The following is a 26491-nucleotide window of genomic DNA, read 5'->3' as shown; positions in this document are numbered from 1 at the left end:
GGAGGAGGAGGAGGAGGAGGAAAGGGCAAGTCCTGTGCCATGCATCCCTTTGGCTGTCACCAGGAGGGATTTCGACCCATGTCCTGTGCAGAGGGGGGCCTGGAAGGGGCCTTGTAGCACATTCTCCAGCGGTTCTTCCTATGCAATAAACCAGCTACAATGTCCTTTAGGGGTTGATCCCCAAGAACCGAAATCGGATATTGTTGAGCCTGAGAACCTGGAAAATTGTTCAGAAGTGAAAGGAGCCGACGTTGGGGGAAAGTTGCTTTACCTTGAAGACCCTCTTAGACCAGACGGAGGTTCTGAGGAAGCAGAAGCTCCTCTTGAACAGATCAGCCTTCCTGTTCCAGGGGAACCTGAGCAAGATGTCCTCGTTCCTGAGGGGAGCGGCTGGTCTGGTCACCTGGCTGAGAATCCCCCCTGCAGGGAGGCAAGAGCCAGCCCCGGGCTGACCCTCCTACAGCCTGGGAACGTTGCTGTCAAGCTCCCCGTGGAGCCAATGGATGACTCTGCTGAGGCCCTGCAATGGCCTGAAGGGGATGATGGGCTCCATTGGCAGATTCCGGCCTCTGAAGCTGAAGGAGAAGAGAGGGGCCGGTTGGGTCCTTCCAAGACGGAGGGTCTTCACGAAAGAAGGGACGCCTCGTGCTTCCATCCAGCTGAACAGAGAGCGAACGGGGCCCAGAGCAGGGAAGCCTTTAGGGAACCAACTGAGGAATTGGCCACCCGAAGACCACGTCATCCGCCCATTCAAGAGGCCACTGCTGGACCACGGAAGGGCATGGAGATGCTGGAGGTGAGTCTGGAGGGACCCACGTCCTCCCATCGTGACCAAGGCCGTCCTGTGAGGGCTGCATCCTCCCCAGCAGGGACAGAGGCTGCAGGGGCCTCTTGTTCAAGGAAGGGCTGGAAAAGAGCCGCAGAAGCACCGGAGGAGCCGGGTGGGGGGGAAGTGGAGCCTGATCCCGTCAACTCGTCCGGTCGGCCTGCAAACTCCCCTTCGAAATCAGCTTCGGAATCAGCAGATGATGGCAGGGCTGCCTGTAAGGACCAGGGCTTCATGGAAAACACCCGCCAGGACTTGGACCAAGAGGCTTCTTCCGTGGCTGGCAGACCTCCTGGGCAGCCGGACACGGCAACTGTGGCTTCACCCCGTGGAAAAGCAGCTCAGGAGCTTCCGGGAAGTGAGTCGTCCAGCAGTCCCCCTTCAGGAAAAGGGGAACGCGCTCAGAAGGCAGGGATGGCGCTGCTGCCGGGCCAAGAGAGAGCGTGCCAGCTGGGCAATGGCCCGGAGGCCCCTGCAGGGTGGAGAGGAGGCTTCGGGTGCTCGGAGCCCTGCGAGGCCCTTTTGCAGGAAGAAGAGAAACCGAAGAGCCCCCCTCCTAGGAAGAGGCTCCAACAGGAGGACTTGGAAGGCGCTGCCTGTCATCCAAAAAAGCTCTGCAAGGGGGGTTCTGCTTCAGTTGGGGGCTCTGCCAGGGAGCCAGCGGCATCTCCTGGGGCGGCACCTCCTCCTCCTTTGCCTCCTCTGAAGGGGAGCCTCCAGCAATTCGGCCAAACGATAGAGAAGTTCCTTCATCAGTGTACAAACCGGCTCCCTCCGTGCTCCGACCCCACGGACAGAAAGAGAGAGGCGATTGCTCGGATGGTGAGAAATTACTTTCAGAGCAACGGTGACTCCAACGAACCGGCAGCTGAAACGGGGGAAGCAGGAGCGCCTGCAGGCTCTTCCGCCAGAGAAGAGGGCAAAGGCTCGGGGGGCCCCGGGCAGGAGGACGTCTGCCACTTTGAGGAGGAGCCCTTCCCCATGGAGGTGGGTTCTGCACTGGGGGACTCGGGCTGCAGCTCTCCTGTTGAGTCGCCAAAGGCGGAACCCCCGGAGGGGCCCTTGGAAGAAGAGCCGGAGTCCTCTTGGCCTTCGGGCATCTCTGCTCCTTCTCAGAGCTCCGGACCTTCTCCCAGTCCACGCTGGAGCCATTCAGACCAAGCGCTGGACGGCGCCTCCGGAGGCTCTGGCAGCCTCTCGGAAGCGGAGGGGAATTCTCCCTCCGATGGAGACTGTGAGGATGAAAACTCGGGGAGGCCCACAAAGGCAGCCGTGCTGTGGCAGGAAGACAGGCAGGCTGCCCCAAGGGACACTCAGCTGGAGTCTGTCCGAACCCTCAGCCCCTCTGAGCAGGAGGCTCCCGGCTGTTGGCTGCAGCGTGGAGAACCGGACGGAGGAGACGGACCTGATGGCTCCGCCTGCCGAGAGGATCCTGTGGAGGCCCCGGAGGAGACGGCAGCTGAGGACTACCGGAGGGGGATGCCGGCCAAAGGAAGCGTTTTCCCGTCAGGCAGCCCCGGAGGCCCCCCTGGCCAAGGTAAGGAGCAAAGGCGGTTTTCTCTGTCCGGCCCTCCTTCCCTTCACTTTGGGCTCTGGGAAGTCCGCTTCTACCTGCCTCCCCCCCCCCCCGGCTCATTTACTCCGTCATCCAATTTATACGACTCCGGCTGCGACACAACAAACACAGAAAGCAAATAAAAGGCAGATTAATAGAGGAGTCCTTGACTTACAGGCACAACTGAGCACAAAGTTTCTGTTGTTAATTGAGACGGCTATTAAATGAGTTTCGCCCCATTTTACAACCTTTCTTGCCACGGTTGTTAAGTGAATCACTGTAATTGTTAAGTTAGTAGCATGGTCGTTAAGTGAACCTCACTTCCCCATTGACTTTGCTTGTCCAGAGGTCACAAAAGCTGAACAGGTGACCCCTGGATGCTGCGACCGTCATAAATATGAGTTGCCAAGCATCCGAATTTTGATGGTGTGACCATGGGGATGCTGCAATGGACATAAGTGTGGAAAATGGTCATAAGTCAGTGCCATTGTAACTGAACGGTCATAAATAAACTACTGTAAGTCTTTGAGTTAGTTTCCCTGCCTGCAGACATCTCATTCCCAAGCTAAGCAACTTCATCAGTGCAGCAAGGAGTAGAGTGGGCTGCCTGTGTCTGTCTGGCAAGCCCTCCTCCCTGCCTTGATGGAGGCCGTTGCTCCTTCCTTGCCCATCTTGCTCAGCTGGGAGTTAGGTACGTGATGAGCAGGTCCTGAACCCCAAAAACCCACAGGGTTTAAGGCGGGGGGGGGGTGTCCGGCCTTGGCCCTCTTAAGGCCTGGGGACTTCGAGGGCCAGGATGCTGGGAGTTAGAAGTCCAGAGGTCTGGAAGTGTGTGGAGACCCCTGAGGGAAAGTGTGGGAGAAACAGAATTTCCGAAGCCAGAAAAACGGGAGAGGAGAGAGATTTTAGCAGTTAGCAGTTCGACTTATCTACCGCTTCATAGAGCTCTCAGCCCTCTCTAAGCGGTTTACAGAGTCAGCATATTGCCCCCACAGTCTGGGTCCTCATTTCACCCACCTCGGGAGGATGGAAGGCTGAGTCAACCCTGAGCCGGTGAGATTAGAACCGCTGAACTGCAGATAGCAGTCAGCTGAAGTGGCCTGCAGTACTGCACCCTAACCACTGCGCCACCTCGGCTCCCTTTAGTGAAGAACCTCTCATCTTCCCCCTGAAAACAGAGCTTTTTCCCACCAAGGGGCTGCTTTAAACCCCCAGGGAAAGAGAATTTCTACCCTGGGTCTTGCGGGAGGGGCTCCAGTGACGGCTGCTTAGTTCCTCCTGAGCTAGTCCTAGAGGTGGGGGCCCACCTCTGACCGGGGGGAGGGGGGGCGAGGGGTGATCTCCCACTCAGGAACAGTCTGGCATTCGCTTGCTGGTCCTTTTCCAGCCAGGGGGAGGAGAGGGAGGGAGGGCAGGGGGAGGCTTTGCATTTCTGCTCCTGGCAAACTGATCCTTGTCTCCGTTTTAAAATATCTTCCCACAGATAAGAGGGAAAGTGCTCCGAGGGAGCCATTCCCCCAGGATCCCTGGGAATCCAGCCCCGAAACGTCTCTGCAGTCAAGTGTGGCTCCTTGTGATCCTCCAGTGAAAATGGAGCTGACCGATGAAGAACCTGATGGCCAAGATGGCAGGAGAAAGGAGCCTCCTCCTCCTCCTCCATCAGGAAGACCCCCTGTGGCCTCTGCCCTGGGGGCTGACAGTCCTGAGGAGGGTCCTTCCATCCCTCGCCCCCACCCGACTCCTGCCCAGGGGGCCGCTTTGCTCCTGGTGAAGGAAGAAGCTGGGCAGGAAGACGAGGCGCTGCCCTCCGTGGGGGCCGAGTCCTCCCTCTGCGCTCCCTGCCCCTCCCAGGCTGTGGAGCTGGGCTCTCCTGGGAAGGAGCTTGGCAGGCCTGAGGGTGGGGCAGGACAGGCCGCCTCCCACCAGGCCCCCCAGGAAGCCCCGTGGGTCCCGGGCACGTCGGCTTCTTTCCCAGCGACCGACGCCTGCGGTGATGGAGGCCCCCACAGTGCCTGGCCTTTGCAGGGTGATGGGTGCCCCCTCAGGCGGAGTCCCTTGGCAGACACAGGACTCCACTCTCAGGCCCCCCAGGAAGAAAAGAGGCAGCTTTGGCCTCTCCTCTCGCATCCCCCATCTTCTCCTCCACCCTCTCCCTCCGTCTCTCAGCATTCACTCCTCCCCAAAACCTCGGCAGACGAGCAGCCCGAAGTCCCCCGGCCCCTGTCTGACTTTGGGGGCGGAGCGCCCGGCATTCCCTGCCAGTCGGAGGAGGCAGGGCTGGCGGAGCCTTCGGATGCCGAGTGCCTGCGCGTGGCAGCCGCTGTCTCCTCTTCTGCACCACCCCAGGTCCAGGAAGGGGTCTCCTTCTTCAGAGACCCTCCTGCTCGGACAGAGCCTCACAGCAGCCGCCTCTGTGGAAGCGCGGCCGAGTGGGCGTCCTCCGAGCAAGACGTGGCCTTCCAGCTGCAGGAGTGCCAGTCGGTGCTGGCAGAAATCCTCCAGGCCTTGAGTTCGGTAGAAGGCGTTGACGAGGCCCACGTGGAGAAATGGAGGTATTCTGTTTTAGTCTTTATTAAAGTAATTTTCCCAACCCCTCCCCCAAACTCACTCACGGTTCACTCTCTGCACCAGCAGACCCCCCAACCTCCCCTCTTGGCAGAGCAGCAAGGAGGGTGGGAGGGGAGATGGTTTTCTGGGAGTGGCAGGTGTGCAAGAGCGAACAACATGATTTGCACCAGCAGCAGGCACACGCCACTCACGCAAATGGAACTGCGAGCGCGAGTACCCACCACTTGTGAGGCCGCGTTCTACACATGCACTAGAGTTCCCCAGCCGGCCTATTCTGGGAGTTGAAATGCAGCTGTCTGAAAATTGTCGTGGTTTAGAAATACTGAGATGGACAGGTGGGAGAGGGAGGGGGCTGGCTGGGTGGGTGGCGCCAGGTTCCAGGGCATTGCTTGATTCTCCCTTCCCCCCTCCCCCTCCTTCAAGGGACCAGATTGCTGTCCTCCAGAAGGCGACCAAGATGCCCCAGACCCACATAGCCCTGGTGGGGAACACGGGGGCCGGCAAGAGCTGCTTGCTCAACGCCCTGCTGGACGAGGAGGCCATGCTGCCCACCTCGGCCATGAGAGCCTGCACCGCAGTGGTGGTGGAGATCGCCAGGGGCGCAGAGGGCAGCCCGTATGAAGCCGAAGTGGAGTTCCTCTCCCGGGAGGTAGGCGCCGGGCTGCCTCGGGCAGTGCCTGCCTCTCCAGGGCCAGGCTAGGGGGCGACCCGCCTTGGCGGTGGCCCACCGGTCTGAAGGGCCTGGAGGAGCCTCTGGGCATTTCTGGGCTTGGCCACAGCTTCTCCAGCTGCAGGGAGGACATCTTGATCCCGTCCCCTCTTCTCTTCTTCCGCACCCCAGGAGTGGAATAAGGAGTTGGAGGCCCTCCTGGAGGACATGAAGGACAAAGCCGGCAATCTGAAGAAGCGCTGCCCGGATCGCAAGACGGAAGCCGGGGCTGCCTACAGCCGGGTGAAGGCCGTCTACGGGAGAGTGGACGAGCTGGAGAAGCTGGAGGACAAGCAGGGGGTGACCCAACATCTCGGAACGGTCAAGCACATTTATGCCGAGACAGTAAGCAAAGATGCTGCCGGGGGCTCCCCTGCCCGAGTCCCTGTGCAATTGCAATCAATTGTATCAATTGTATATTGGCAATATATGAATTCTTTTTTCTCTTTTAATCTGAACATTTCAAAATAAGCCCTTTCTATTAGTTTCCTTCCCTAACTCCGGTTGACATTATTGTCTTGGTACTAACTTCACAGTTCTATATATTATATAGATATAATATATAGTATATGTATTGTAATGTAATAATGCTCGGCTACCTTGGGACTTTAAAAGAAATGCACCAAGGATTGTTACAGAGGAATTGGATTTGCAAAGGAAAACACACACTTTTCTTCTGTACATCTTTCCCTGCTTATACATTCTTGAGATGTCTCGCGCGGGCACAGCGCAGATTCCAATTCTTTGTGGATGCATCCTTTCCTTCTACCTCACCTCAACAGCTCCCAAACCTCCAGGCAACCCTGTTATTTCAAGGCAATCAAGCCACTTGAAGACAGTCCTTCTTTTCCTGGGCCTGGCCACCCCCAGGCGCTTCTGGGGCATCTCCCTTGTGGCCTGGGGTGGAGATGCTCCTGAGGGTCAGACCTCACCCCGGGTTCTCCCAACTTTACACATATATATGTATGTATGTATGTATGTATGTATGTATGTATGTATATACGTACGTACATACATACATACACACACACACACACACACACAAGACCAGCATAAATATAAATATACATATACATATATATATATATATATGCATATATATATGCATGCTGTTTATATTGAATGAGATGGGGAGGGCTGAGCCTTGGAGCGTCACATGCTGAAACGGCCCCGGGCTCCCTCTTGTCTTCTGGGCCACCGTTGACAGGACTTCCCGATTCAGGAAGCCGCGGGGCCTCCGAGGGAGGGTCTCACCTCTGCAGCAGACCCCCAGAGGTGGTCCCAGCAGGATTCCAGGCTTTCTCGGAGAGACTGATCTGGATGGGATGCGTGGCGCTCCTTTCGTCTAAGTCCCACCAGAGTCACTGGGGGGGGGGTGGGTCGTGAACCACGTCCCGGCTGCAACACAAATGAAAAGGGTGATTTTGTCCAAAAGCGTTTAAACGGTTCTTAAGCTAAACTATCTTTGCAATGCAAAAGTCTTTTAAACATTTAAAGCCTGAAAAGCTGAATGTTCCTGCTTGCTGTCTGGATTTCTAGGCCGCAGACTTCCGTATGGAAATTGAGAAATTTATCGATTCTCGCACCGACCATTTGCGTGAGATGAAAGGTGGGGAGTTTTGGCCCATCGTGAAGTGTGTGAGGATCCGGGTGGCCAAGGCTGAGGTTCTGAGGACAGGAGCCGTGCTGGTGGACCTGCCTGGGACCCGAGACTCCAACGCGGGCCGGGACACGGCGGCCCAAGAGGTAGGCGCTTCTCCTGCTGGAGGGGGGCACCCTCTGGCAACTACGCGGAGGAGAGCCTTCTCGGTGGCAGCTCCGACCCTATGGAACGATCTCCCCGTGGAAATTCGTACCCTCACCACCCTCCAGACCTTCCGCACAGCCCTCAGAACCTGGCTATCCCGTCAGGCCTGGGGCTAAGACTACAACCCGCCCGAATAGTATGAATGTTGTGTTTTAATCATGTATTTGTCTTATATGTTAAAAGTTTGTCTCCCCCCCCCCCTTTTTAAGTTGTAAGCCGCCCTGAGTCCCCCCAGGGAAAAGGGCGGCATATAAATAAACTTTAAATCTAAATCTAAAATCTCTTCCCTCTGCTCTGCGGGTGACGGAGGTACTCCAGCTTTCATCGCCCCGAGTGTGTTAAGTTCTGAGAAGGGGCTGCAGGGCCTTTTGTGTCTTAGAACACCTTAAGGGTTGTGTGACAGGCAGTCCTTGACTTGTGACCACCATTGAGCCCAAAATTTTGGTTTCTAATTAAGATGAGTCAGTTGCCAAGTGTCTGAATTTTGTCATGTGACCATGTGGAATTCTGCAACGGTTGTGCGAAAAAACGGCCACGAGTCCCTTTTTCAGTAACTTTGGTCGCTAAACAATCTGTTGTACACTGAGGACTACCTGTGGTTATTTTGGGTGTGGCCAAGGCCAGAATATGTTGGACGGGAAGAAAGGTGGCTTCTTCTTCTTCCTCCCTTTCCTCCAGTACCTGAAGGACTGCAATGCGGTCTGGGTGACCGCCAGCATCACTCGAGCCGTGGACGACAAGACGGCCAAAGAGCTGCTGAGCGCCAACTTCCGCCGGCAGCTGTTTATGGATGGCCTCTACGGGAGCCTGGCCTTCGTCTGCACCAAGACCGACAGCTTCAGCATCACGGACATTGTCAGGTGGGCCTCTCTCTGCCCTGGCGGGGGCTCCAGCAGGCAGGGAGGGAGGGAAGCGCTCCCCCCCCCACAAGCCTCTCCCCCCCCCCGGGGTACTTCATGTCGACTGTTGGTCTTGGGGTGTAAAGGCCGCCTCTGGGGTGAAAGCAGGGAAGAGGGTTACCAGCCTCTGGAGATTCTCCGTCATCCAGTTCAGGCTTTTTTGGGGTAAAGTTGCTTTTCCAAAAGGCAACTAGACTTTCTTGGCGGTTTTTCCTGAAAATGTTTCGCTTCTCATCCAAGAAGCTGAACTGAATTGTGAAATCTGAACTTTTTGGGAACGGAAGAAGCTTCCGGGATGAGAAGGGAAACATGTTCAAGTGGGTAAAAGCCTAAGGGATTTCAGGCTCACCCTGCAGTTACCCTGGGATGTCCGGCCATTCTTGGCTGAGCACAGGATGCCTTAAAGCAGTGGTCTCCAACCTTGGCAACTTTAAGACTTGTGGACTTCAACTCCCAGAGTTCCTCAGCCAGCAAAGCTGGCTGAGGAACTCTGGGAATTGAAGTCCACAAGTCTTAAAGTTGCCAAGGTTGGAGACCACTGCCTTAAAGGAAGGGGTTTTTTTGTGTGTGTGTGGGGGGGGGCGCTTGGGCCCTGGGCTGGGCTGAGAAGCTCCTAAAGCGGAATTCAGCAGCCAGGCGGCTCTCAGAGATATTCCTTCCCCCAAATGTTGCAGGGACCTCAACCTACAAGATCAGATCCGTCCCCTGGAAGAGGAGTTGCAAGAGCTGGAGCGCCAGAGGACTGAAGCCGAAATGGAGAAGAAGAAGCTTTACGCACAACGGCAGCAGCAGCGGCAGGAGGTACTCGTCATCCGTCCCTCCTCCGCGGTCAGCCTGCAGCTGGACTGTTCCTCTGAGATACGGCCGGTGGCTAATAGAAACGGCCATCAGTCCCAGGCTGGTTCTTCCTCCTGTCGCCCTCAGGACCAATTCAGTTCCCTGTGGATGATGTTTCCTCACTGGAGAACTTTTAAACTGGGGTGCACTTAAAAGGAGGGTGGGAAACCTCACGGGGTCCCTTTTGCCACCCCCAAAAGAAATGCACTTTCCGAGCCCCACTCGAGAATTCTGTGCCCACCTGCAAATCGCCTCCTTTCCCTGCAGCCAGTGAGGAAGGGAGGTGCGGAGGGAGATTCCGCCTGGTTTCAGAGACATGACATCTTGGAGAAGGAGTTCAAAGTAAGTCCCCCCTCCCCCTCCAGGAGGTCAAAGTTAGAAGCCCGGTGGGTGGGTGGGTGGGTGGGTTTCCTCCCAGGGCGTGGCTCACCTTCTCCCTCTGCCCTCTCTCGTCTAGATCTGTGCCTTGCAGAGGGAGAAGGAGGCCAGGCTCCGGGCCATCAGCCTGATTTGCGTTCAGGCCCGGAATGCATTTTCCAAGCAGCGGATTTTGATGGACTTCAGCGCTGGTCTCCAGGTAGGAAGGCTCCGTGCTGGAGGTCGGGAGGAGCTGCCGCCTGGCATGGCCACCAAAGCTTTGGCGGCGCCCCTTTGCCACTCTCGGCAAGCCTTGTGGAGGGAGGCGTCTTGTCTCGATCGGCCGGTAAGAGCGGGCCACGCGTGGTCTTGTGCAGGAAGTGTCCAGGAGAGCTGAGGGTGAAGAAGATGGTGAAGAAGAGATGGACGAGGGGGACTCGGCTGGAGAGCAGCCTGCTAATCTGGAGGTTTTCACGGTCAGCTCTACGGAGTATCTCAAGCTTGGTGGGAAGTTGCTCTGCAATGGTCAGCCTCAAGTTTTCCATGAGGTGAAAGACACAGGTACTCCCCAGGGATGTGTGCTTGTGCAGCTCTTTCTACGTGCTTTGCGGAAGGATTTAGGGACCGGGAGTACTTAGTACTTAGGGATTGTTACAGCGGAGTCCCGTGGATCTGCCTCTTCTGCTACCGTTTCAACTGATCAATCAGAATAGAGCTGGAAGAGACCTTGCAGGGTGCGAGATGATATTCCAGGGGGTGTTGCAATTATTTACTTTTGTAAGGGGTGCGAGAATAGACCAGAAGCATTCCAAGGGTGCGGGGTATAGGGAAGGTTGGGAACTCCTGCCTTAGGAGGGCTGAGGAATCGCCAAGGAAAAGGCCTCCACCAGCTCTGGCCAGGAGATCTAGTGGATCTAAGCAAACTCCACACTCCTTAGCTTTGATGATGTTACCCAGTTGGACAGTGAAACATTTGAAAGCAGGCAACCGAAAGCAGAAAGCACCAAGGGCTCCAGAGCTCAACCCTGAACTACAGATGGAACAGGGGGTCTCAACCTTGGCATCTTTATATAGCTGGGCTTCCACTCCCAGAAGCCCAAAGTCATGGGTGGCTGGGGAATTCTGGGAGTTGAAGTCGGCATGTCTTAAACTTGCCAGAGATGGGCAACCCTGCTCTTAAGAGTTTTGGCACGTAACCTTGCACAATATTAGGGAGCAGAAAATACAATTTGCTGAGGATGAGATGCTTCCACAGAGAATGGGAGGCATCGGCAGGTTCCTCGTGATCTTCCCAATAAAACCTTGTAGATGGTTCAACGTAGCCTTTCCTGGAGGCTCTTGCGGCATTTGGACCGTCTCGCAGCTTAGTCTTTCTGCTTGGGCTGCCAGGAAGGTTGGCAGAAGAGCTGCGGTAGAACAAATGCCACTCACTCTCTCTCCTCCCTCCCTCCCTCCAGAGATTCCTGCGCTGAAGAAGTTTGCGATGGACACAGCGCTGAAGCACAGCATGGTGGCAACAGAGAAGGTCATCCGGGACGTAGCTCGTGTCCTAAGCCAAATGGTGAATTATCTCAACAGCCAGAGAACACAGGTAGGAGCAGCACTGAACACGCTCCCTTCCCGGAGAAATTTGGCAGTCCAAATCTTGGCTGGAAGGGAATAACAGAGTTGGAAGGGACCTCGGAGGTCTTCTAGTTCAACCCCCTGCACAAGCAGGAAACCTTGTGCCATTATGGACAATGGGCTGCCCAGTCTCTTCTTAGAAACCTTCCCTCTCCTCCCTCCCTCCCTCCCTCCCTCCTTTGCAGGCCGATGCTCGCCAGGCCCAGGTGCAGGAGATGCTGCAGCAGGCCCTGCAGGGCCTCCCTGCCCTCCTCCAGGGGGTCCTCACTGCCAGCTCTCAGGACCTCCGGTATGCCTTTGATGCCCTCATCCTGGGCAGCCTGCAGAACGGTGCTGAGAGTGCCAAGCAGCGCTGCGAGGCCATTGTCAAAGGCTGGGGCTCGCCGGTAAGTGCTTCTTTTCCCTCAGAGCCCCCCTTTCTTCAGGGATGCAGCCCCCTCCCAGGAAACGACCCCGAAGCAGCGGGCAGGGGGGGCTCTTTCCAGACACGAAGGAAAGGGCTGCTGCTGCTGCTCCCAGGAAATGATCCCGGAGCGTAGAAGGCCTCAGGGAGGGTCCATCGGGGATCCTGCATGGGATTGGGAGGACCTGATCCATTTTGGGAATCTGGGATGGTTTTTAATCTGTAAATAGAATAGAGCTGGAGGGGTCCTTGGAGGGCTTCCAGTCCAGCCCCCTTCTCTGGCAGGAGACCCTCTACCATTTCAGGCGGCTGACTGTCCAGTCTTTTCTTAAACACCTCCAGGGTTGGAGCAACCACAACTTCTAGAGCAGTGTTTCTCAACCTTGGCAGCTTGAAGATGTCTGGACTTCAACTCCCAGAATTCCCCAGCCAGCATTCGCTGGCTGGGGAATTCTGGGAGTTGAAGTCCAGTCATCTTCAAGCTGCCAAGGTTGAGAAACACTGCTCTAGAGGGAAGCTGCTCCATAGGTTGATTGCTCTCACTGTCAAAAAGTTTCTCATTTCCAGGTTGAAACTTTCCTTGATCAGTTTCCATCCATTCTTCCTTCTCTGGCCTTTGGGGGCTTTGGAAAATAGCTTGACTTCCCCTCCTCTCTGGGGCAGCCCCTCAAATATTGGAAGATGCTCTCCTGTCTCCCCTGGTCCTTCTTTTCTCTAGAGCGGCCGAACCCAGATCCTCCGGCCGTTCTTCGTATATTTTAGACTCCAGGCCTTTAATCGCATTCGTTGCTCTTCTCTGGACTTTTTCCAAAGTCCTTTTCCAGCGCGTGGTGACTAAAAGTGGGTGCAGAATTCCAGCTGTGGTCGGCAGAGTAAAACGCACCAAGGGCCTCTTCCAATTAAGCGTTGTTAAGCCTCCAGCGGGCTGCCGGCCTCCGTGTTTTGAGACCATCCAGGAGGCCAACTGGGTCAGACTCCCTTCAAGGGCTGCGTGTGTGTTAATATTCCCAAGGAGGAAAGGCTGCGTCCGTTCTCCTTTCTGCAACTCTCCTTTCCAGTTTGGTAGCAAAGTCCAGTGACTTCCTTTCTTTCTGGCTTTTGCTGGGCTTTTGCACAGGAGGGGCTTCGCTCTGCCCCCCAAGATCTTTTTTTGGGGGGGCTTCTCAGGCCATTGAGGGAAGCCAAGGTCCACATTTGCCCTCTTGTTAGTCCGGAGTTTCTGCTTCCACCCTGAGCCCTGGATACGCATCTGTCTCTGGAGTCCCCGTCCCCCCCCGCAACTGTGGGCTCCACTCAGGACTTGAATGTGGGGAGGGTGGAATGGGGTCTCTGACGGAGGCCTCTCCCCCTCCCCCACACTCCCTGCAGGTGCTTGGCTACCCCCACGTGACCTATCGGGCAATCTGCAACCACCGTGGCGTTTACACCTCTCCCAAGTGCCACTCTGTGGATTTCAACAAAGAACTGGCCGGGCCCCTCCTGAAGGTCATCTCTGTGGCCTGGAACGAGGTCTTCAGGTAGGTTCCCCCCCCCCAGCAGCCGCTGTCCCTCCTCTGAACCCTTTGGCCCATCAAGAGTGGAGAAACTGGACAGGAGGCCAAAGGCTGCCTCTCTCCAGCCATCGAGGGCATCACATCCTGTCCTGGAGCACCAGCTTGGTCGCCCCCACCCCAAATCTCTGCTTCCAGGCACTGCCTCCTCGCTTGTTCCCCCCGGGAGGAGATAAGGAGGCCCCCAACAACCTGTGTGGCCAAAATAATTTTGATAATACTGCTCCCTGTCCTTTTCACGCTACGAGACTCCTGGCCTTCCTCTTCTTTTTATGACGTAAGCCAATCACAAAAGGGATAAGTGAAATCAAAACAGTTGTTAAATAACTCCAAATATTATATATATATAAAGTCTTGGTGTGTTAAAAATAAACATGCTTACTGCTCTTGGCAGACCACATGATAACAGAGTAACAGATTGGAAGGGACCTTGGAGGTCTTCTAGTCGGACCCCTTTCTCAGGCAGGAGGCCCTGTAACATTTCAGACAAACGGCTCTCCTGTCTCTTCTCAGAAACGCCCAGTGTGGGATCCCCCACAGGATGGAAAGTGTTGGTCCATTGTAATCTTGAGAGAGAGAGAGAAAGAGAGATGATATAGTTTTTCCCCAAGGAATTGCCAAAAAATAATCTTGAATTAGTCTGAAATTATATCAAATAAGGTGCTTATGCAGAGAAATTAGAGGAAAGCCCATTTCTTGCTCTCATAGGCAAAATGAATTAAATCCTAGGGATAACCTGAGGTCCAAATCTCTGTCTCTGGATGTTCCCTGAATTCCCGTGGTGCTTCCAGCTGTTTGGGGGGGCTTTGGGGGGATTGATGGGGCTTCCTTGTGGACCCAGCATTTCCAGCTCAAAAGCAGAACCTAATTCCTGCCCAGGAAGGGCTGGGTTGAGGGGACCTCCTGGCACCCACGTTGAGTTGAGTTGAGTTTATTGGTTTTATATGCCGCCCACTCCTGAAGGACTCCTGGCGGCTCACAATAAAAGGAGAAGGGGAATAAATAAGACAATACAAAATTTAAAATACAACAACATTCATAATTAAAGTGGGGCTGGATACTTCAACAGCCCCAGGCCTGCCGGAACAGCCAGGACTTAGTAGCTTTACGGAAGGCCGGGAGGGTAGTAAGGGTCCGGATCTCAACGGGGAGGTCGTTCCAGAGGGCTGGAGCTGCAACAGAGAAGGCTCTCCCCCAGGGGGTCGCCAGCCGACATTGGCTGGCAGATGGAATCCGGAGGAGACCTAACCTGTGAGATCTAATCGGTCTATGGGAGGTAATCGGCAGGAGGCTGTCTCTCAGGTACCCAGGTCCGATGCCATGCAGGGCTTTAAAAGTAACGACTAGCACCTTGAAGCGTGTCCAGAGACCAATGGGTAGCCAGTGCAGCTCGCGGAGGATAGGTGTAATGTGGGTGTGCCTGGGTGCACCCACGATCGCTCACGCGGCTGCGTTCTGGACTAACTGGAGTCTTCGAACTCTCTTCAAGGGCAGCCCCACATGCCAGGGACCCCAGCCCCTCGCATTGAGGGCTTCCAGCAGAGGGCTGCTCTTTGTGGGAAAGGGGGGTCCAGGCCCTCCCTGCACTCTCGGAGCCTGGGCGCTGCTCCTGATGGGCTGATGGGGCCCCTGGCCACTCTTCCCCCCCCCCCCTCCACAGCTCCAAGCTGCTGATCTCCATCGAGGCCTTCAGGGCTGCCCTCCTGGACCAGCTGAGCTCCTTCTTCAGAGGCCTCAAGAAGAAGCTGCACCCAGACGGTCCGGTCGCCAGAGCCCTGTGTGCGATTCACACTCAGCAGATGGAAGCCGCTCAAGCACGGGTGAGGCGGTGGAGCTATAGGGCCTGCCCTTTGCCACCCCCGGGACCCCCACACGGGTCCCCAGGAAGCAACAGCCGGGGCCTTATAAGGACGGGGCCCCTGGGAAGAGAACGGTGAGGGTCCCATTATGAGACGGGGGGACTGACGGGAGTTTCCCCTCCCTCCCTTTCGTCCAGCTGTTCAACTTCACCCTGGATCAGGTGACCTCCATTACAAGAAAGCAACGGGCCGTCTCCCGGCTCTTGATACCGGCGATTCAAGCCGGCATGGAACCAGCCTATGCAGGTGACCTCTGGCACGGGGGGGCTCCCATCACCTGAGGGTTCCCACTCGGGGGCTGCAGGGAAACCCGGAGGTTGGCCTGGAGGAATCCGTTCCTTCCCCTTTGCCCGCAGGGCTGGTTTTTTGCGCTCCGGGGGCTTCAGGGAAGCTCCAGAGGGCCTCCAGGGGGGCGGCAGAGGCTGTTTCCACCCTCCCCAGGCTCCTACAAAGCCTCCGGAGCCCCGGGAGGGCGGAAAATGGCCTCACAGAAAGGCTGAAGTCAGCTGGCCAGCGCAACGCTTCGCGCGCCCTAACAAATGGCTCCGCGTGGCACCTGTGCAGGCGCGTCAGAGGTTTGCCATCCCGGGCCCAGTGCATAAATCCAGCTGCAATCCCAGCACAGGACAGAAGTGGCTCCCCTTGTATCCCTGGGCGCACCGGCCCTCCTCCAGGGATCCAGTGTTGGGGGGCCCTGGGGAGGAAGAAGGAAGGGCGAACGGGGGGGGGGGGCGCTCTGATCCATTCGCTCCAGCCGAGGGACCCGGTTGCTCCGTTGAGGCACAGAATAACCCGCCAGGGTAGCTCCGTGTTTCTCCATCTCGGCCCTTTTAAGATGCGTGGACTTCAACCCCCAGAATCCCCCACTCCACAGACAGGAAGATTTCTGCAGGTGGAGCAACGTTTTATGTTGCTAAGTGAGATTTGTTGCTAAGTGGGTTTTGCCCCACTTTACAACTTCCCACATTTGTTGAGTGAATCACTGCAGTAGTTAAATTAGTCAAACGGTTGTTAAATGAACCTAGTTTCCACGTGGACTTTGCTTGTCGGAAGCTCGCAGAAGGGGGTTGCGTGCTCCTGGGACGCTGCGACCGTCACTAATACGAGTCAGTTGTCCAGCATTCAAATGCAAACCACATGGCCATGGAAATGCTGCAACAGTCATAAGTGGGAAACACGGTCATAAGTCCCCCTTTTTAGTGCCGCCGTAACTCCGAGCGGTCACTAGCGAAGCGTTGTAAGTCGAGGACTGCCTGGCGCTAGCTGGTTCCCCCCCCCAGGGGGGGCAGGTTCACGGCAGGGCAGGACCGACCGGTGACATCGCTTTGCAGCCTGCTCCCAACTCTCCGGCCCGGGGTATTTCCGAAGGATGAAGGAGGAGATGGAGCAGTTCGTCCACCTGCAGAAGGAGGCCATCTTCCACTCGGCAGTGGAGAAGATGCGGCAGCAACTGGAGCGCCTGCAGGTGAGGCTGCCCCCCAATGGCCACAGCCGGGGTCTCTCCTCAGGGTCTCTCCAGGCATCTGAGCCAGAGTTTCCAGCAGATACCTTGAGGCGGAGAGGGTGGGGTGACCCCCCTGCCCCCTCAGGTCCCAGCTGCCCCTCCCGACCGAGTGAAGGCCGCAACCCTCCCCTCTGGGCGCTCGGCCCTCCCCCTCCTTGCTGTTTGGGGAGGGGAGAGGGCCTTGGCCTGGCCGGGCTGCAGGGGCCACGCTGGTCAGGGGGCTTCACTCCAGCTTTCCCTTCCAGCAATCCATCTACTGCAGCTTGCAGAGCGTGGCCCAGGAACTGGCCACGTCCATCAGGATGCAGTTCGAGCCGCTGCTGAGGCCGGTCCGGAGGAACAAGGAGATCCTTCCAGGTAAGGCAGGCCCCGCCCATCTGCAGAGCTGGCTGGAGAATTCTGGGAGTTGAAGTCCACAAGTCTTAAAGTTGCCAAGTTTGGGAACCACTGAGTTAACAGAAGGGGAAGCAAATGGACAGAAGGGAAATCCAAATCAAAGCGATGGGTGGTGGGACCATCCTTTGCCAGGACTCTCAAGGGAAAATTGCCCCCACGCACCTCCGACCGACTCCCGATTCTCCTGCTGGGATGCTGGAGCCCAGAGAGGCCTTCATGACGGGCTTTCATGCCGCCCTTTTCCAGCCCTTCAGCGTCTCTGTGCTAAAGTGGACAAGCTTTGCCAGCGCTCGGGGGTGGATTACCTGCTTCCCACGGCTCTGCAGCCAGAGGAGCGGCCTCCCGCAACGGAGGCCCAAGAGCCGGGCGGTGGGGATTGCGCCCTCTCTCCGGCCGGGTCCGTGGATGTCCGAGTCGGAGGCCTCCCTCTGCCCCACCTGGCGGCCATTGAGGTAGGCCTGGCATTTGGATTCGCGGGGAAGAGCGGGAGGTTTTGGGAAGACGCCGGCAGGGGCCTTCGGGGGTTTTGGCGAGTCTCTTCCCCAGAACAACAACCCTGCGAGGTGGGTTGGGTGGAGAGAGAGGGACTGGCTCAGGTCACTCCACTGAGTTCCATGCTTAGGACTAGAACTGTTTTTAGGCCAGCACCTGCTAGCAATTCATGGTTTGCTCCCCATTTTCCCTCCCAGCAGCAGAGCATGGAGAGTGCTGAGCCGCCTGGGCCCCCAGTGCCTTCTGCCCCTGAGCCCATCGCAGACCCTGGCACGGCTGGGCAGACGCCACAAGGCCCTCTCCTTCTTCCCTGGCAGCCCCATGGCAGGAAGAGAGCAGGGGAGGCCGTCCTGCCGCAGCTGGAGAAGAAGACCAAGCCTGACCCCGTGGCGCCAGCCGGAGTCCCTTGGCTGCCGTAAGTCCTTGTAGTTTGGGCTGAATTTGGAAAGGGTGTGGTCTTCCCCCGAAGGCCGGAGCCCCCAGGCCAGGCCCCGATTCTAGCACAGTTTCAGTGAGAAGATGCTCCCCAACCCTGGAGGAGGTTCACAGGTGGATTAACATCCATGTTCAGCTGGGGTATGTGGGGGGGGGGAAACACCTGTGGCCAAAGGTCCCCCCCTTCTTTGCCTCACAACAGCAGCAGCTTTCCAGGCTCCCTTCAAACTGTATATAAAACTACCACTTTTGTAAGTCCTTAGTAAGGCCACACTTGAAATCCTGCACCCAGTTTTGGTCACCATATTACAAAAGAAGAACTTTGGAGAGAGTGCGGAGAAGAGGATGATTAAAGGCCTGGAGACTAAAACATGTGAAGGACCAGTTGCGGGATTTCGGTTTCGCTAATCGAGTGACAGGCGCGGTGGCTCAGTGGCTAAGATGCTGAGCTAGTCAATCAGAAAGGTTGACGGTTCGAATCCCTAGTGCCACGTAATGGAGTGAGCTCCCGTGACTTGCCCCAGCTTCTGCCAAGCCTAGCAGTGCGGAAGCAGGTAAAAAATGCAAGTAGAAAAATAGGGACCAGCTTTGGTGGGAAGCGAACAGCTAACAGAGTCATGCCAGCCACATGAGCACAGAAACATCTTCGGACAGCGCTGGCTGTTTGGCTTTGAAACGGAGATGATCACCCCGCCCCCCCCTTGAGTTGAGAACGACTAGCACATATGTGCGAGGGGAACCTTTACCTTTATTATTTTAATGCTTTTATTAAGCATGTTTCAACATTTACATCACATTTTCATATTACCTTTATCTTTAATCAAGTGAAAAGAAGGACTAGGGGGACATGATAGCAGTCTTCTGGAATTTGAGGGGAGGGAGAGGAGGGGGTCAAGCTATTCTCCAAAGCTGGTGTCAGCCCCCACCTGCTCTGCCTTTGATCAGAGACCCCTGCGCTGGGTTTTTTAGCCCAATTTAGCCACAGAGAAGGCAGGAGTAGTTATTTACTATGAAATTTATTTGCCACCCATCCTGTATCCAAGATCAGCTTACAACATAAAAACATTAAAAGACATTAAAATGATCACAGCCGTCGGGATTAGGTGCCCCTAGGGGCGAAACAGGTTCAAGCATCAGTGGGAGCTGGGGAGAGTCGGGAGGGCCTGGCCCGGCTACCCCTGCTCCCTTCTGCCCTTCTCCAGGTGCAGCCAGAGGGCAGAAATGAAGCCCCCGTCCTGCACCGCAGCCTTCCTGGGGAGCTGCAGCCCAGGAGCCTCCCGTCCAGACGGCCCCCCGTGCCCGGTAAGGATTCGTGGTGGGCCCAAAAGCCGCACGAGGGAAGAGGCAGGCTCCCCGAGCCCTGGGGGGGGGCCTGGTGGGGTGGGGGTCCACTTCAGGAGAGAGGGGCTGCTTGGCCTTCCTTTCTGCATCCCCCTGGAGGAAGGGGACCCTCTCCTTGGCTGCTTCCTGCCCCTCCTGCCAGCATCCATCCTGATGCTGCTCATAGCGGGGAGGAGGAGATGGGGCACCAAGGAGACATTTGGGGCCAAGATGAAGGTGAGCTGTGGAGTAACGAAGGCAAATCACTCCTTGGGGGGGGGGGAATCCCAGGTGGGCAGAGTAATAGGAAACGACTGTGTGGGGCATCCCTATTGCTGGGGGGGGGGGCTGAGAATGGCCTCAGCCACAGTTGGGAGAAACTCTTCAGGTTGAAGATTCACTTCCGAAAAAGCACAGGAGATAAATGGGGTTGGGGGGCGGCTAGAGTTGGGCATCCCTTTCGCTGGCCTCCTGCCCATCCAGCTCTCCTCCGCTCCCTCCTCCCTGGATGATGGGGAGACTGGAGGAGAACTGGCCTTCAACAGGAGGCCGGCCGCCTGTGGCAGGGGCTGCACTGGGGGAAGGCTGCTGAAGCCCCCAAGGAAAACGTCTCTGGTTGCTGGGGCCAGCCAGCACCAGCGGGCATTTGCCTGGCAAACCATCCCGTGTGGCCCAAGACTGAGGCCAATTCAAAGAGCCCAGTTTGGCCGGCAGAGTCTGCCATTGGGAGCAGATCTTGGAGAGAGAGGCCGGCCGAGATGGGCACCAGGGCAGCTGCTGTTGGGAGAGCCCAGCCAGCAGGGAGACGGCAGGAGGCAGCCAGGGGCAAGAGAGGAACTTTGACCGGAATGGCAGAGTTGGGTGCCCTCTTGGTTCCTCAAACTCAGGTGCTGATCTTCCCTTTTCAGATGGCCGAGAGCCCTGAGGAGGGGGAGCCGCTGGCAGTGCCCTGTTCCGCAGGTACGAGAGTCTTCGAATAGCTATTAGCTCTGCCTGCCCTGGATCCCACCTCCAGCAGCTGCTTTTGGGGAATCGGCCGCTCTTCTTCCTCGCTGCCATCGAAGGGCCCCTCGGCTGCTCTCCAGAGTGCAGGGAGGCGGGTGGCCGCAGGGTCGGCCTCTTGGCACACGCCTGCCCTGGCCCTGGACGAGGAGGCTGGCCAGGCTCTCCCTCCCACGTCCGTCCCGCTCTGTTTACGGAGGAGAGATTCAGGGAAGCTCTTTGTTTTGGAACAGGCCACCTGCAAGTCTTTGGCCGGCAGGAGGTCTGATCCTCTGTTCTCTCACCCACCGCAGGGCTCCTCTGGGTCGCAGCCAGCCAGGGAAGGTGCAGGAAGCCCCCAAGCGCCACTGTGAAGGAAGAAGAGGCGAGTCTCCCCCCTGAGAAGACTCAGGTCCCCCGTTGGCTTTGAGACGCGGCTCTCCCACCTCTCTGGACACACACAGGCACCGCTCAAGCCGGGGGAGGGGTCCGAGCCTCCCCCCAGGTGGTCTCCTGACTGCCAAAATCCTATTTCTGTGCAGAACCCAAGTGGCCTTCATCCCTCCTCTCCTTTCCCTGCAGAGCTTTGGCCTGGAAATGCAGCTCTTAAAGGGAGCATCCTGGGCTGAAGTAGGCGGACGATCCCCATCACTGGGAGCTTAACAGGAGAGACCTAGAAAAGAATGGCATGGGGGGGGGGCGATGGTTACAAGCACGGGAAGAGGGCTTCGAGGCCACAGCCCCGTCTCCTGCCCACAGCTGCTGAAGGAGGAGGGGAAACACCAAACACTGCCAGGCAGCCTTCTGCCAATTCCCCTTGCATTGAATTCTCTGCAGTTCTGAGTTCTGTGAATTCTCTAGATCAGCATTCAGTAAGTTTAATATAAGTGGACCTCCAATTCCCAGAATTCCCCAGCCAGCAGGCATTGAAGTCCACATATCTTCAAGTTGACCACATATCTTATGCTGGCATGGTTCTTGTTGTTGTTATTATTATTATTATTAACCTTTATGTATAATCCAAAGGGATTGCTAATCTTCCTTACATGGGTACCATTCAATATTCATATGCAATTATACTCATCATAACATTATATATTATATACATTAGTAACATCAGTTATTTAAGCTATATCTATTATCAATAAATTTTACTAGGTTTAACTAGTTTTAAAGTATATTATTCCATCTATCTTCCGTATCTTGCCAATAACAAAACAATTTCATATCTTCTGCCATTTGTGGTACTAATCCTCTAATCATCATCTTGATTAGCTTTGTATGGACTCCTCTTAGCAACTCGTTGCTTGTAAAATCTCATATAATCTTGATGCCCTCTTTCTGCTTCTTTATTCAGCTTGTCTTTGATTGTCAGCAGTGTTATCAATACTTTTGCTAGTAGAATTTCTTTCTTTGAGTCCATCAATCCTTTAATTTTTCCCTCTTCTATATCCTGCCCTCTGGAATAAAATTCCTCTCCATTTACTTCCTCTTTCATTTCCATTCTTTCCATTTTCAGGAACAAACCAATTACCACCAATATCAGCAGGTTTAATCTCTTTATATTCATTTTCCACTTCGGTTTTTTGAGTTTCAATCACCCCGTCTTGCATTTGGTAAACATCCTCAATTTTTTCATCGTATTTTATTGTTATGTGCTCTAAGTATTCCAGCTTTTGATCTATTATTTCATATATATTTGAAATACTTCTGTATTTCTGAAAGTATATTTTGCAAGTTTGCCATTCTAACAAGCACAGCTGCTCTGGCTTGGAAGGTTAATAAGATTAAAACGTAGATTCACAAAGGATGTTATTTGCACTTCAAAGGGCCATCTGTGTCTTTTCCTTCTTATCACCCTTTGTAGCTTGGCAGTAAAGCCTTATGTCGCCAAGTCAGAAACAACCCGTGGAAGAACAAAAGCCTCTGAGCAGCGGTAACGCTGTTAAAAAAATTTTTTGGGTATCTTTGTAACTGGTATTTCAAATTAGAAAAAAGTTCAATCTTTAAATGAGTTAGAAAAATACCCACAGCAATGAAAGAAGACTTTAGCCTATAAATTACAGATAATCATAAATAGAAGGTAGAAGAAGAAAACTTAATCCATCCATTTCAAAAAGGCTTGTATAAATTCCATCCATGAAGATAGCATTTAAAAAGTAAGATAACCACTGTCCAAAACCATTCCAAATTTAATTCCGCCACTTGACTCTTCTATTCTTCAATTTAAATTAATTTTTAAGTTTTTATAGGCAGGCTCTTTTTAAAACAGTAAAAGTTCCTCACCAGCTGGAGACACTTTCACTTTCCGTATCCTTCCGTTTTGGAGCTGCCCCGACTTCATCAGCCTTGGCTGGATTTTTTTACCGCCTGCTTGAAGAACTTTTCTTGCTTCTTTCAGGGATTTTGCGATATCCCCGAGATCAGCAAGACGTATTCTTCCTCTTCACCGTCTCTTTGGGATGGTTTAGGTCCGTTTGGACCACCCGGCAGCAAAAGTATTGGCTGCGGTCTCAGAGCATGGAGACCACACAACCACATCGTCGCGACCTTGGCTCCTCCGGCCTACAGTGGATTTCTTCAGTAGCTCTTGCTCTTTTGTTCTGAAATCTGTTTCAGGGTTCATCTTTATTAGGGTAACTTTGTACAATTACTGTAAAAAAAACTACAACATTGTTTCTAAAAAACCAATAATAATAGTAAAGAGAAGGACTGTGAACCTATAAATGGTATAACAAACTCGCTGGATTAAAAGGCTACTTTATGAGCAAGGTACTATACTGAGTATGGATAAGCATAAAATACATTGGAATCCGTGACTGGTGAAATGGGAGAATGTGAGTCTCTGTGGTTCAGGAGTGATGCCCAATAACGTTTCAGGGAATGATGTTCAGTGCTGGGTTTCATTTGGGCAAAACCTGGTTTGCCTGCAGCAGGCAAACAGCTGTGAAGATGCAACACAACTGCATTAAGCAAGCAAGCGACAGGATTATGATTATCTGTAATTTATAGGCTAAAGTCTCCTTTCACTGCAACAGGTTGCAACAAAGCCGTGGCGGTTGGGCAGGGCAATCCTGGGCAAAAGCAGAACCGGAGGGTAGAGAGGCAGAGCCTGTAGGTAACAAGGGGACAGTTGGAAAGGTTTTGGTAACCCACCTGGCGACCTTTGACCTCTCCGAGGCCAGCATGCTAGCTTCACAATCTCTTGGATGCAACCAGGGGTATATGAGGGTGGGCTGAGCCATCAGTTCCCACCTGATTCTGCCCCCTGGGGCCACTTCGGACCAATTCAGCTTCCTGTGGAAGGTTTCTCAAAGGGCATTTTAAGCCGTTTGCTTTTAATGGCTGGACGGGGCCACGGAGGGGGCGGGGGAGGGGGGCTGCCAGGCTGAACCGTTCAAACTGGGCTCCCCCCGTGGCGAGGCGGACGATGCAGGAGGAGAAGGGATGAAAGCAGCTACTGGCCTTGGCCTGAAGGGGAGATGAGGGGGGTGTTGCACAGAGACGGATGGAAACGGCGCAGAAAGGGCCATTAATCCCAATGCGGGATCCCGACCTTGTAAGGCCAGACTGGGGAGCCCCTTGAGCGTCGGTACCGCGATCTCCTCTCCTCCGCCCTCCGATTCTGCCTGGGGGGCCGGCAGCCTCGCCCTTTCCCCGGACTCCTCCTGCGCTTCTCGCGGAGGGAGCCCGTCTCCAGGGGCGAGCGGGGCTCCTCTCTGGGTGTCGGGCCAAAGGCTCCCCATCATCAGGGGCTCCTCGGGGAAAGCGGGACTGGAGGAGGCTCCGCCGGGGATGCAGCCGGGAGCCGGACTTCAACTCCCGAGAGGCCACGCTCCACAAGGCCGCTTCCGATTGGCTGAGGAGCTCTCCGGGGGCCTCTCCCGCTCCGCCCCCTCTCCGGTCCCGGCCGCGGATTGGCGGAGCGGGGCGATGGCGGAAGGGCCGCCCAGCATGGAGGAGCCGGAGGCGCGGGAGCTGCTGGCCTTCCTCCGGCCCGAGGCCCGCGGGGACCTGAAGGGCCGCGCCGTGCAGTTCGTGCTGGGGCTGACGGGGGGCGCCGAGGGCCGCCGCCTCCTGCTCGCCCGGCCGGACTTCCTGGCGGCGCTGCTGGCGCTGACCGGCGAGCCGGAGGCGGCGCTGGCCGAGGCCGCCTTCCACGCGCTGCTCAACCTGGCGGCGGAGCCGGGGGCGGCCGGGGCGCTGCGGGCGGGGATGCCGGACCTGCTGCGCCGCCTGCTCGACCCCGCCTTTCCCCTGGCCGCCCCGGCCTGCGCGCTCCTGGCCAACTGGTCGCGCGAGGAGGGCCCGTGCCGGGAGCTGCTGGCCGAGGTGCAGCGGGGCGGGGCGGGGCTGGCGCCGCTGCTGGAGGCCTTCTGCGCGGAGGACCCCCGGCCCGGGGCCCCCTGGCACCACCTGGGCTCGCTGCTGGCCAACCTGAGCCAGCTCCCGGAGGCCCGCCGCGCCCTGCTCGACCGCTCCGGGTGAGGGCCGGGGGAGGGTTGCGGGGCTGCCCCGAGGGCTCCGGACACGCGCGGCGCGGCGGCTGAGCGGCTCTTCCCGCAGGTGCGTGGTGCAGAAGCTGCTGCCCTTCGTGCAGGACGCGGGCTCGGCGCTCCGGCGGCGCGGCGTGGCTAGAACGCTGCGGAACTGCTGCTTCGACCACCGTGAGTGCCGCCGGCCACGCTTGGGCTCTGGGCGAGGAGCGCCGGTCCCGCCTCGTCACGGCTGTCTGCTTTTCAGGGCACCACGAGTGGCTGCTGAGCGAGCAGGTGGACCTCCTGCCCTTCCTCCTCCTGCCCTTGGCCGGCCCCGAGGAGTTCCCGGAGGACGAGATGGAAAGTGGGTGCCTTCCCCGGGAGGGAGGGAGGGAGGGGGGCGCACAGAGACCCTTAAGGGCTGCCCTGTGCCCTCCGTTGACACCCCCCCCTCCTGAACCCCCCAGGGCTGCCCCTGGACCTGCAGTACCTGCCAGCTGAGAAGCAGCGGGAGCCGGAAGCTGACATTCGCAAGATGCTCCTGGAGACGCTCCTGCTGGTGGGTGGGCGTGGCTGGGTGGGCGTGGCAAAGGGAGGGTACTGCAAAATCCCTATTCCCGCCCCACTCCTGGGCCAGCCGGAGGTGGCATGTGCTGGTTTCCGAACTACTGGAAACTTCTGCTACCAGTTCCTGTCAGGACCCGCTGAATTTAACCCCTGGCAGGTGGGCTGCAGGGAGGGTCCGTGGGGTCTGCTCGGTGCCTAGGAAACTGCCAAGTGGGCCCTGGAAGCGGCTTCCTCTGGGCCACAGGGCTCACTCAGATTACCAAGATCTCAAGGATCTCCCACAAACCCCTGTGAATCGAGTCTCCCACTCGCCTCCCCCCAGTGTGTCCCCCCCCTCTGCCCGTTTTGCGCAACTCTGGAAAGGAGGCGTCCTTTGCCTCCTGGCTCCCTCCCTCGCCTCAGCTGTGCTGTGGGGTTTGATGGCAAGGGAGAGGCCTGGGAGACCCCACCCACCCACCCTCCACACACATAGCCTGCCACACTGAGCCAGGCTGCTGAATTCCCTTTCTGGCTTTGGGGAAGAGCTCCAGAGGTTTCCTGTCCTCAAGAAGGTCCTCCTTCGACCCTCCCGGAGATGCAAACCCCCAGGCCAATGGCCTCCCTGCTAGCGGCCCCGCAGCCAGTAACCCCCCCCCCTCCTCTTTGACAGCTCACAGCCACCAAGCCAGGGCGGCTCCTGGTGCGAGAGAGGGGCACCTACTTTGTCCTGCGAGAGCTGCACCAGTGGGAAGGGGACGGTGGGGTCCGCGCTGCCTGCGAGAAGCTCATCCAGGTGAGAGTGGGGTCAAGTGGGGCTCTGGGACCTTCCTCCCCTTATGAGGAGGGGGCAGGGAGTTTGAGGCCTCGGCCGGTTTGTCCTGAGCAGGTCCTGATTGGTGACGAGCCGGAGGCTGGGATGGAAAACCTACTGGAGGTGGAGATCCCCACAGAGGTGGAGCAGCAGCTGCAGCACCTGGACCAGGAGGAGGAGGAGGAGGAGGTCTTGCTGGGAGGAATTGCATGAAAGTGGAAGGAGCCCCCACCCTCCATTGGTGGGGGAGAAAGAACTTTCTTCTGTGTCGCTGGTCCTGGCACTTGGGCACCGAAATCCCAGCACCTCCTTTGCTGCCGAAGGTGCCCCTTGGCACTGCCCAGTGACTCTGCAGTCTGGGCGAGAGAGGGCTGGCATCCCTCCAGCCGCAGGAAGAGGGGAGTGAAGGGGGGCTGGAACTCCTCTCAATAAAGGCTGTGGTGCACTTTTCTTCCTGCCCTCCTGCCTCACTCAGGGAAGTGGGAAACTGACTGGCCGACAGGAGCTCCTTCTCCCTAGTGCCATGTTGTAGCGC

The 26491-nt window shown here is 56.4% G+C and overlaps 2 protein-coding genes across 2 annotated transcripts; both read left to right on the top strand.

Moving 5' to 3' along the window:
* Positions 1–21127, top strand: NUGGC (nuclear GTPase, germinal center associated). The gene is made up of 22 exons (XM_032223410.1): positions 1–2363; positions 3865–4933; positions 5373–5598; positions 5791–6003; positions 7198–7404; positions 8144–8325; positions 9039–9165; positions 9469–9543; positions 9659–9778; positions 9936–10119; positions 11016–11149; positions 11367–11567; positions 12953–13101; positions 14795–14954; positions 15131–15239; positions 16325–16458; positions 16743–16854; positions 17140–17345; positions 17583–17800; positions 19023–19122; positions 20049–20100; positions 20436–21127. Exons 1-22 carry the CDS (start codon positions 500–502, stop codon positions 20549–20551), a joined length of 5958 nt encoding a protein of 1985 aa, XP_032079301.1. The 5' UTR covers positions 1–499; the 3' UTR covers positions 20552–21127.
* Positions 21128–24016: 2889 nt separating this feature from the next.
* HGH1 (HGH1 homolog) lies at positions 24017–26406 on the top strand. Its single transcript, XM_032223440.1, has 6 exons — positions 24017–24605; positions 24688–24788; positions 24865–24963; positions 25067–25158; positions 25816–25938; positions 26032–26406. Exons 1-6 carry the CDS (start codon positions 24055–24057, stop codon positions 26167–26169), a joined length of 1104 nt encoding a protein of 367 aa, XP_032079331.1. The 5' UTR covers positions 24017–24054; the 3' UTR covers positions 26170–26406.
* The last annotated feature ends 85 nt before the right edge of the window (positions 26407–26491 follow it).

The sequence above is a fragment of the Thamnophis elegans genome, chromosome 8, assembly GCF_009769535.1.
Source record: "Thamnophis elegans isolate rThaEle1 chromosome 8, rThaEle1.pri, whole genome shotgun sequence".
In the NCBI taxonomy this organism is placed as follows: domain Eukaryota; kingdom Metazoa; phylum Chordata; class Lepidosauria; order Squamata; family Colubridae; genus Thamnophis; species Thamnophis elegans.
This window is presented reverse-complemented; position numbering and strand designations above follow the sequence as displayed.

Bases quoted from the DNA above. Each gene is read 5' to 3' on its own strand.
- NUGGC (XM_032223410.1), top strand. From the start codon at position 500: ATGGATGACTCTGCTGAGGCCCTGCAATGGCCTGAAGGGGATGATGGG. The intron at 2,364-3,864 runs GTAAGGAGCAAA...ATCTTCCCACAG, and splicing joins CGGAGGCCCCCCTGGCCAAG to ATAAGAGGGAAAGTGCTCCG. The intron at 11,568-12,952 runs GTAAGTGCTTCT...CACTCCCTGCAG, and splicing joins TCAAAGGCTGGGGCTCGCCG to GTGCTTGGCTACCCCCACGT.
- HGH1 (XM_032223440.1), top strand. From the start codon at position 24,055: ATGGCGGAAGGGCCGCCCAGCATGGAGGAGCCGGAGGCGCGGGAGCTG. The intron at 24,606-24,687 runs GTGAGGGCCGGG...CTCTTCCCGCAG, and splicing joins GCCCTGCTCGACCGCTCCGG to GTGCGTGGTGCAGAAGCTGC. The intron at 25,159-25,815 runs GTGGGTGGGCGT...CCTCTTTGACAG, and splicing joins TCCTGGAGACGCTCCTGCTG to CTCACAGCCACCAAGCCAGG.